Here is a 10065-nt window from a genome sequence, read left to right as displayed (position 1 = left end):
CCTGGAGGTTTTCATGAAGCCTACCAACATCAGGAATTGGAGTCATCTGGGTGGTTTGTGACTTCAGGGAGACCTTAATGAAGTTAGTTTTTTTAATGATCATGTGGGGCTGCTTTACACCCACATCTGTTTCATTCATGTGAGCAGCAGGTTTTGACAAGGAAAGTGTATGCGCAGGAATAAAGGCGGTATTGCCGCATCCGAATTTTTTTCTTATTAAACATCCATCATGATTCAAAAACTGTTAGTGCAGTGCTAAATCTTGCTAAAACACCCCCACTAGTGTTTGCTGCTCATCGCCTTTTGTTAGCAGTGCGTGCGTGTCAGACAACTTCTATGACGAACATTCCACTCATAAAAGGCATTCAGAAAGCAAACCGTTCCAGAAACCAGTGCAGCAGAACACAATGGCAAAAAGTGCATGGGATTAATAAAAACCTCAAGAATGTCGTACGTGTGTTTGAAACTCAGCAGTAGTAGGGTTAAAAAAAAAAATATTGCTTACTGAGTATCCTAATTATGGTCTGTGTCTTGGTGAGATTTTCATTCCATTCAGTTTTCTGTTGTTTTTTTCTGACGTGCTGACATTTATTAACAAAAAAAAGTAATACTTTCAGGTTTTAAAAAAGTGTAAACTTTCACAAAATATAAAACCGACACATTCAAACCATAAATTATAAACGTGTAGTCATGCATTTGTTCACGGGGCTGCATATCATTTAGTCTTACATTTTTATTTTACAAATAAAATAAAGTTAAATATTTCTCATGTGGTATGTAATGGATATTTACATTATTATTATTATTCATTAGTATCCGATGCGTTAGCAGTGTGTGGACTATCAGGACGGATGCTCCCAGAGTGAGGGGTCGGGTGTCTTGTGCGTCTGTGGAAGGGGTTTCGCTGAACTAGAGCAGTGGCTGAGGTTACCTTGTTAACTATTTTGCACAACAAAAAATATCCTATTGACCTTATCAGATGTCACAAAGCTGCCAAAATATCCGATGTCAAGTTATGATGGATGTCCTGTGTCACGCGATGTCGGTTGGCCACCGGACCACGCCATAAGTCAACTCCTCTCAAATTGGTGTGGCAGGTGCAACCCCTCATGACAACAGTAATGGACTGCACTGATGGATTGGCGTATGCCCTGCGATGGTTCGCTGGAGGTCCGGTAATCTATGGAGGTCCTGAATGGGGCACCTGCGGAGTCCCTTGGTAGGGCTGGGAAGGCGGCGCCCATGCACCGGCGCTGGGAGGGCGGCTCGGCTCTCCGCTGCCTGACTGATCCAGCTCAGCGCTGTCACAGTCAGAATCATCACAAAGGGCCCGACTCTGTTTAGAAAGATGTTGTAAACAACAACAATGTGAGGATGCTGAATTAAACCTGTAACAAAAGTAAAAAAATGGTTCTGCAGTAAATGACGTTAATCCTGTGTCAGCAGCATTTTACTGCTGTAGCGGGTTGAGGCGTAAATCATATATATTTTAGATCTTTTTGGTTTGTCCACCGGTCTCCAACCAATGTGGTCTGGAAGGAAGTGGAGGGTTCGGAAAGTTGTGATTGACAAAGATTTGAGTTTTTAGATTCCCTCTAATCTGCTCTTTGCCTCCGCCAAGGAGGTTTTGTTTTTGCCTGAGTTTATCTGTCTGTCTGTTAGCAACATATCTCAAAAGGTTATAGATGAATCATGATGATGGTGAGGATCCAGAAATGAGCCTGGATTCTGGATCACTTTGAAATTTTCATTAGCATTGTAATAATTGAAGTTTCAAAATTTGTTCCTCAATATCTCGGTTGATTATTGATGATGATGATTTTTTGATGATGATGATGATTTTTTTATTTTGGTGTCAGATTGAGACAAAAAAATTAATAAATACAACTTAAACAAAACTAAACATACATTACAGCCAAAAAAGGAATAGGCAGAAGCAATGCTTTTTGAAGCCTATCCTAACCTTATCTACCTATCCTTATTGACCGATGTTTATGGAATTTGATGCAGCCATGTAGAGTGGGGATCTCTATCCTACTCCCAAATTTCATCCGGATTGGATCCGGATTGTGGATATTATCAAGATTTTTAAAAATAATTTTTGTGTGAATCACAATATAGGGGCACTGAGGTGCTTGGTGGAGGTCTGCGCTCTCCGAGTGCTTTTCTAGTTTTGATAATGGATCTTTATTTGTTTTGTGCTCCAACAAAATTTTAATTAATTCAATCTTTAAATGGTCAATGATCAAAAATGTTGGCAAACACTAATTTCATATTTAAAAATGCAATATATATATATTAGTACAATATATTTGTATTATGTATATTTAGATCAAATACATGTAATGCAGTAAAAAAGAAAAGTCAAACTGACTAAAGTAGCAGACTCCGATAAGCGCTTGTACCTGAATACAGCCAGTTACTGCATAAATGTCCTCGGCTGACTCAAAGTGACACTTGCGTTCCTCCGTGGAGCTCCTTTACCTCATTTGGATTCTGCCCGCCGTCCAGCTGGGCTTTGGCCCGGCCCAGAGCTCCGTCTCTCTCTGACAGGCCGTCGGACGCCTGCGCGGGATCCGTGTTGTCCGCCGGGATCTCCGACCCCTGGGACAGGAGGTCGTCGCTGCGGTCGTCCAGCCTGTCGTCCGTGTTGGTGCTGACCACGTCGGGGGTGCCGCTGTGAGAGTGGTCGGTGGTGTGGCCCTCCTCGCCGTCTGACACCGACAGGTTCTCCGAGCTGAAGGTGGACACCGACTGGCACTTGGTGATGCTGGTCGGACGTCTGTGGAGGTGAAAAAAAGAAACGACCCGTAAAATGCGTTTGGAACGATGACGTAAAATAACGGAATAAAGCCGCAGCCTGTCAGATAAGATGGCTTGAGACAGACGGAGGACAGTCTCACCGTCTCCGTGGTAACTCAACCTCACTGTCAACTTCGCCCTCCTCCTCTTCTGATGACACCCCACGCCTCTGTAAGGAGCAGGGAAAATGTACAAGTGAAAATAATCAACGCATTCGCGGTGGAACGCTGCGGCGCCCGATGCCTGACGCCGCACCTGTTTGCGTGTGATAGCTGCCCTGTACAAAATGGCCGAGGGAGTGAGGTGCTGACTGCCAATCCCCCCTGACGCTCCCCGGGGCAACCTCACAGCACCGGCCCCTTCCTCTTTATCCTCGCCGTCAAGGGGCAGACGTGGAGGTCCCAGAGACCCCCTTCCCGCCGCTGCACCCCTCCCACATGGTGAGTCTGGGCTGCTGGAGAACGGGAACGATGCGGCATCCTCGCTTGGCGTGTCGCTACGAGGCGGAGTTTCTGTGAGATCATCCAGGCCCGCCGCCCCCACCACCAACCCCCCGAGTCCTGCAGAGGCACTGTGGCTCCCGCCTCTCTCCAGCCCGCCCACAGAGGGATCCCCTTTTTCCTGGCCCTCCGCCTCCAGCGTGGCGCAGACGAGGTCGGGGCTGGAGGACGAGAGCTGCCTCTGCTGCTGCTCGTGGCCGAGGCCCCGCAGGGCTGCGGAGGGTTCCAGCAGCTGCTTGGAGGCGGTGGTGTTTGACCCGTTTGCCGGGGCGGCCGTGTCCCTGTTGGGGGACGACTGATTGGCCTTAAGTCCTGCCAGGTCCCCGCTGCTGCCCTTACCGGGCTTGCGATGGCGAGTCTTTACCCTCCGAGAGCGGCTGGGAGAAGTGGAGCTTCTGTTGGGGCAGGCTGGGATAGTGACTTGCATGACGGAGGCATCCAATTTGGGAATGATGACCTCAGACTTGAGGATGTCTGGTCTGAAAGGAGGAGGAGGGACTAGTTCATTACAATCCACAAGCCCACTGAAGATTCATTCATGCACAGGCTCATACCTCTTCCCCGAGGGGAGCTTCTGCGGGACGTTTCTCTTCTTGATAAGTTTGTCCATGGCGTTGGAGGAGCTGCTTTGTCTGGAGCTGTGCTGCTTAAACAACCCAGGAGACTTTTTATCGAGAGACTGCTCCCGCCTGGAAGGAAATACCAAATGACACCGGCGTGTGAAAGCGCTGACGCTTCATGCATTTGTCAAAGACAGTCGGGATCTTTTGGATTTAATAATGACCTTTGCAGCTCTTTTTCTTTGAGCTCCAGCTGCAGCATGACGGCGCTGAGCTCCATGTAAAGGTTGTTCGCCCTCTCTAGCTTCCTCTCATAGTGCTCGCGGATGTCCAAAGCATGCCTGAGGCGGAAAAGAGGCCGCTTCTGTCACTCTGCTTCAACATGAGGGCTTCCAAAGCTTCCACAATAAATATGAACTCAAATAGGGACGACGCCCAGAAATGCTGCCTAACGTCGTGCCCTCGTTGTGGTATGGCGTGACATCCGGCATCGCCATGCGAGACCTAAAGGGAGAGCACAGACCTGAGCTCTTCTCTTCGGCGGTTGATCAGCTCCTCATCGAGCCGATGGATACAAGTACCCTCGGATTTAATCTTCTCAAAGTGTTGTTTCACCTCCTCCCTCCATTCAGCCTGATGAGAGCGCATTCTGTTAACTTCTAACTCGCGTCAAACAACCGGTTCACTGAAATGGGATTAATAATATCGGATATCTTTTGCAGGCAAAGGTTAAAATGCACTATTGGCTCGCCGACCGAGAAGCAGCCACACCTGAGACTTGAAATACGTCTCCTGCGGAGTCGACAGCACATCGGCGGATGCTATATCCAGATGAAGGAGGATCTGACGGAAAGACGGCCGATTCCGGGGTTTACAGTTCCTGCAAATCAGAGAGCGGGGTGGGACGACGACTGTTAACATTTGCAGCGCGCTGTAAAATCAATAAGGTCCTGAAACCACAGACATCTCCCTGTGCACCTCTGAAGCAGCCATCCCTCAGCTGCTCTAATCGGCTCGTTTTCAGCCTCTCTTTCGTCCCCTCGCTGTCCATTTACAGCTTTTTACTCACCAGCACTGTCTGAGGAGGATCTTGAAGCCGTCGGGGCAGCTCTCGGGCACAGGGAGCTGGAGGCTGTTGTTCCCCACGCCCCAGATGATGGCAGAGGAGTCCACGTCTTTGTAAGGGATCTCTCCAGTTAGCATCTCCCACAGCACCACTCCGAAGGACCTTCGAGTTCAGTCTCATCAGTCAAGAAGTCTCATGCAGGATGAGACCGTTTGAAGCAATCGCAGTTCCCGCTAAAGGAAAACTGCGCTCATGCGTTCCTAAGGGACGCCGGTGTTTGCAGAACTCACCAGATGTCCACCTTTTCTGACACCGGCTCATTCCGGATCACTTCGGGAGCCATCCACGCCACGGTGCCGGCAAACGACATCTTGGTGCTCTTGTCACTGAGTTCCTTCGAGGTGCCAAAGTCAGAGATCTTCACCAGGTCATCGTGTGTGATCAGCATGCTGCAAAGACAAGCTCAAACTTCATTTCACACGGAAATCCCCAGATTTCTCCGGCCTTGTATTCGCTGGGTGCCTTTCTTTTCTTACTTGGGGGACTTGAGGTCTCGGTGGATGATTTTGTGGAGGTGGAGGTAGTTCATGCCACCTGCAATGCCCATGGCCCAGTCAACTAGTAGGGATGGGGTGATATTACGGCCCGCCCTTAGCACCTCGTACAGTTGGCCTTGGGCGCAGTATTCCATCAGGATGCAGTAGCAAGGAGCCTGGGTGCAAACGCCCCTAAAAGGAGGCGGGAGATCCAGTTAAGGGAGCACAGCTGGGGTTAAATGGACAGACAGTAAACTTTGAATCGTGGATTTAAGCACTACGCGAGCCTAATATCACGAGTCCCCTCACTTGAAGGTGATGATGTTGGGGTGCTTGAGCTTGCGGAGGTGTTTTATCTCAGTCTCCTTGATGTCCCGGACTTTCTTCACCGCCACGTCTTCTCCGTGGAACTTGCCGAGGAACACGGCCCCCTGCGCCCCGCTGCCCACCCACTGCAGGTCGGAGATTTCCTCAAAGGGAACCTCCCAGGACTCTAGAAGCAGACCAGCACGCCAACAGAAACTAAATTCACGAGTAATTACGAAGCGTTACACGGGACTAGCGCGGTCACTGCAGCAGCACCCGGAGAATAATTACTTAAATTATATCCATCCACACTTTGTAAAGCCTCTAAATGTCAATATGCACTCATTCCAGTTTGGATGGGGGAGGGGTCAGAGGGTTCCTGCGTCCAATGGGCTGAAAGAACAACAATTACGTCACAGATGTTCATTTTCCCGTCTTTCATTTTTGTCCCCTCAGTCTTCTCTGGAGCGTTTCCCTTTAAGCGCTAACGCTCGAGGAGGCTTCTGCTGCAGCGCATTGCTATTCTGGGTCCACATAAGATGAATAAAACGACCATGTCCAAACAAATGGTGATATTGCCTTCTCACCCAGCAGGCCATTCTAGTTTTGTTCAGTAGGTAAGGGACGACTTGAGGGAGAAGCAACGCTCCACTCATAATCTAATCTGCATGTCGACTGTCGTGCAGCCGTGACTTAAATGACTCTGAGAGCGCGGTCACTAAAGGGAGACACGCTGGCCAGCATAGCAGAGGCAAGCAGATCAATTCTTCATGAGCTCCATCCAAGTGTCAGGATCTCTGGAGCGCTGCTGCAGCCGAGGCCGATGCCGACGCCAGCTGTGAAAAGTCTACTGAGGGACTGACGATGGCAGTCAGCAATGATTATTAGATATGTAAAAAATATATATACACATTCTAGTAGTGTATTTGTGTACAATACTGGATGTTCTTCTGCCACTTTGAACTTGTACTCTGCTGCAGCGTTCTTCCAGTTACTTTTCAGAACTCCTGACTGTAGCTGTGGCCCCCGTCATGCTGCAAGTCTTTCCTCTCATTCTGTTGCAGATCTTCTTCATCTAAATGATTTTTTTGTGTGTGTGTGTGTATAAAGTCCAAAAATAGACACAAAATTGTACAACAGATTTTTACACCCCTTTGGCTGTGAATGGACTGACGCAGATGACGTAGCAGCAACGCCACTCGCTACTGAGCTACACTTCTACAGCACGGGAGAAGAGTGACCTGTGTTGTGTTCCCATACCTTCATGGCTATGCTTGTGTTCAGTGGAGTAGGCCTTTCCAATCATGGTCCAAACTGGTTTCAGACAGCCAAACAGTCCCTCCAAAAAACCTCCGCTTCCCGATTGTAGCCGAATGCTGTCCGACTGGCTCCGGACAGCGCCCGCCTCTGGACCGTACCCGGCCTCGGCCCCGCCGCCACACTGGCAGGCCTCATGTTCATGTAGTTTTAGCACGCTGTTGTCAAAGTGGGCTGAGGGTCCATCACTCGGAGTCGGGCTGCTGCCGCCCGGCCCCGCCTGTCCACCCGTGTCGATGGAGAGCACGTTCCGGAGGACACACTGCGTGGGGGTCAGGTCTGTTTCGGGGGTGCAGGCAGGTGTGTCTCCATCGAGTCTCCGATAGGGAGGTTCTGAGATGGGCGTGCTGAAACCTGAGAGGGAGGGGGAAGGGGCGCGGGGCTCATGGATACAGGTCCCACTCATCGGGGGCTCCCCCAACACCCGCAGGTCAGGGTTGACGGAGGATGGAAAAGACGGGAGGTAATTCTGCAGGAGGAATGATTGATAGTTGTTAGCAGAGCCACGTTTCATCGATCGGTGGGTGAATAGCGTGCTCACCGCGTTCTCAGATACGGCACGGAGTCATTTCAGAACTGGGCAGCCCCCCCCCCCCCCCCCTCCTCCAGCTTAACCAGAACCGAATTCAGCCTGAATCACGCCTCGTCTCTTTATCTATGAATGGGGCGACCAGTCTGCCCAGTGGAGCCATCACGCAGAGTGGAGATGGGCTTTATGAATGAATCGAGGAGCTTGTTCAGTCCTGATTGTCTCCGGTTCTGTAACGGTCCACCTGAAGCGGATCAGTGTTTCGGACCGGATCGGAGCAAAGCGACTCGGCGGCTCCCATGTGTCCAAGACGTGTCCATCTGAACAATACGACAAATTGCATAACCGCCTCCGAGAGGATGTGTGCGTAATCCGCGCGTGCGTGCGTGCGTGCGTGCCTTCACGCGTGAGTGTGTGTGTGTGTGTGAGAGAGAGAGAGAGAGAGAGAGAGGACATGTATCCAATTCACATATCCGCTCTATTTCTTGAAGTGCACCATGAGGCAAAAGAGAGCGTGAAAACGGGCACACGCAAATAAACAACCACGGGGCTTGTGCGAAGGAGCAGAGCACGCACGCACGCACGCACGCTAACGCAGGAAGATCAATCTTTAAATAACCGGGGCTGTGATGATGACACTCAGCAGCATCACAGCCCACTACGCTCCACGCCAAGTGAAAGTGTCGCAGCGCCCGTGCGTGCGTTCACTCAAACACCAACACAAACATTCCCGTCAAATGGGATTTTTTTTTTTATTATTATTATTTTAGAGCGTTCATCGACCATTGGTCCGCTTCTTGGCAGCATCGTGCATGTCGTCGGTGCGGCGTGAGCGGCGTGAACGCTCCCGCACCGCGCATCGGCATCATGCCGAACCGTCCTGCTGGACCCGATTTCTACCAGAACCGGATAGTGTGACATTCCCATACCTTTCTGCCTGGCGGGTGTCGCGTTGTCAGGTGAAGGGGTGGGCTCGGATTTCCGTTTGTCGGTAATGAGGAGCAAACGGGAGTTTTTCTGCGCTCCGGCCCGTCGATGTATTTCCAGTCCCGAAAGATCCACGAGTTTCTCGTTACCGGGATGGATCCCAGCGGGCGAATTGTGTTATCAATGACCGGGGACCCACGCAACGTGATGCGCGCTGGGCTTCTGGGGGGGAGGGAGGGAGGGCGGGGGGGAGGGAGGGAGCTGTCTCCTTCCCAGTGCTGAATTGACGTCACGGGAACTATGAGTTGCGCCGCAAGGGGGCGCTTCTACCATCCGCTGAAGAAAACAGAAAGAAAACATGCACACACTAGTTTATTTTATCACAACGATTATTTCCAGTCCCGAACTGCGACGTTAAGGGCGCATAACCTTCACCGATTCTTAAGTTTCATTCGTGCTTCATCCGAACAGAACCGGGTCCGGTGCTAGTTTGTGTTGCCGCTGATGTGTCCTTGAGCAAAACACGTTAACAAGGGATCCTGGTGAAGAAGGAAAGGAAAACCATGATGTGTATCGTCATCATAATCACATGCTTTGTGTATTGTTAAATTTGTATTGTTAAATGTCGATGATTTATGTACTAAGGACTTTCAACGGAAACAAGACCGCAAGGGCTTTTTTGAAATGCTCCTCTTAGACAGGATGTTTGACTGTATTTGTACTGTAATACATACTATTGTTTGACTGTACTTGTACTCTAACATTCTATCTAATAAATATATTCATATTCATATATTCATCAGACCATACACTGTAATTTAAACTATACGAGAAATTAATAATAATAATCTGTCAAGAAATTTATTTGCAACGAAAGAAAATAGTTTACATTTTTATTTTGTAAAGCTAAAAAGTAGATTAAACTCCTGATTTCGTCCCTTCACCATGATTTGCTCAACGATGTTTGGCCAAATTCCATAAAATCCTTTTTTATTTTTTTTATTTTACACAGAAACACCGTAAAAATCCTATCCTCCAGCAGCGTAATTAACATTTCGGTAATAATTGTGGTTTTAATTCACGTATTATCCTCACATTCCTCAGTAATTATCTATGTGTATGTATTTTACATCAATGAATAATCAATGTTTATCTTGAACCTGTTGTGTCGCTCGAAGTCCTGAAGAGGGCGGTAGTCCAAACTTTTCCGGTTTCGACTTTGTCCCTTCTGCCTTGCCGTAGTCAACAACACGGCGGGATTGGCTGAAAGTTAAAAGCTTGTATCGCAACAGTTTAGCGTGCATTTTTATTTTGTCGTGTGGATTTTAAGAACACAATAATCGACGAAATCACTAAAGACACACAAAAAAAGGTAACTTCCGCTACACATGTGTGTTTTCAAAATCAGGCCGGAATAAGCGTAGAATTAGCTGCAGCCAGGTGAAGCTACTCGTTAGTTTTAGCTAACCATAGTAGCATCCGCGCCTCCTGTTGTGTGTTTCCAGGACCCACCGAGATTAAG

The 10065-nt window shown here is 48.9% G+C and overlaps 1 protein-coding gene across 1 annotated transcript; it reads right to left on the bottom strand.

The window, feature by feature from the left end:
• Nucleotides 1-1180: 1180 nt before the first annotated feature.
• On the bottom strand, nt 1181-7493 carry map3k12 (mitogen-activated protein kinase kinase kinase 12). The gene is made up of 13 exons (XM_068748283.1): nt 7031-7493; nt 5774-5957; nt 5465-5656; nt 5219-5377; nt 4932-5090; nt 4634-4742; nt 4386-4495; nt 4087-4203; nt 3857-3991; nt 3058-3781; nt 2904-2971; nt 2485-2782; nt 1181-1336 (listed from the first exon to the last, which is right to left on the bottom strand). The coding sequence occupies exons 1-13, from the start codon at nt 7491-7493 to the stop codon at nt 1181-1183; spliced, it is 2874 nt and encodes a 957-aa protein (XP_068604384.1).
• Between the last annotated feature and the right edge of the window lie 2572 nt (nt 7494-10065).

Source organism: Brachionichthys hirsutus, chromosome 2 (genome assembly GCF_040956055.1).
Source record: "Brachionichthys hirsutus isolate HB-005 chromosome 2, CSIRO-AGI_Bhir_v1, whole genome shotgun sequence".
Lineage (NCBI taxonomy): Eukaryota > Metazoa > Chordata > Actinopteri > Lophiiformes > Brachionichthyidae > Brachionichthys > Brachionichthys hirsutus.
This window is presented reverse-complemented; position numbering and strand designations above follow the sequence as displayed.

What these genes read in the sequence shown, in the direction of transcription:
- map3k12 (XM_068748283.1), bottom strand. Translation starts at nt 7,493, where the DNA reads ATGAGTGGGACCTGTATCCATGAGCCCCGCGCCCCTTCCCCCTCCCTC. An exon ending in ACACAAGCATAGCCATGAAG is followed by an intron (nt 5,958 to 7,030) that starts GTATGGGAACAC and finishes GTCTGCTTCTAG; the next exon opens with AGTCCTGGGAGGTTCCCTTT. An exon ending in CCCAACATCATCACCTTCAA is followed by an intron (nt 5,657 to 5,773) that starts GTGAGGGGACTC and finishes GCCTCCTTTTAG; the next exon opens with GGGCGTTTGCACCCAGGCTC.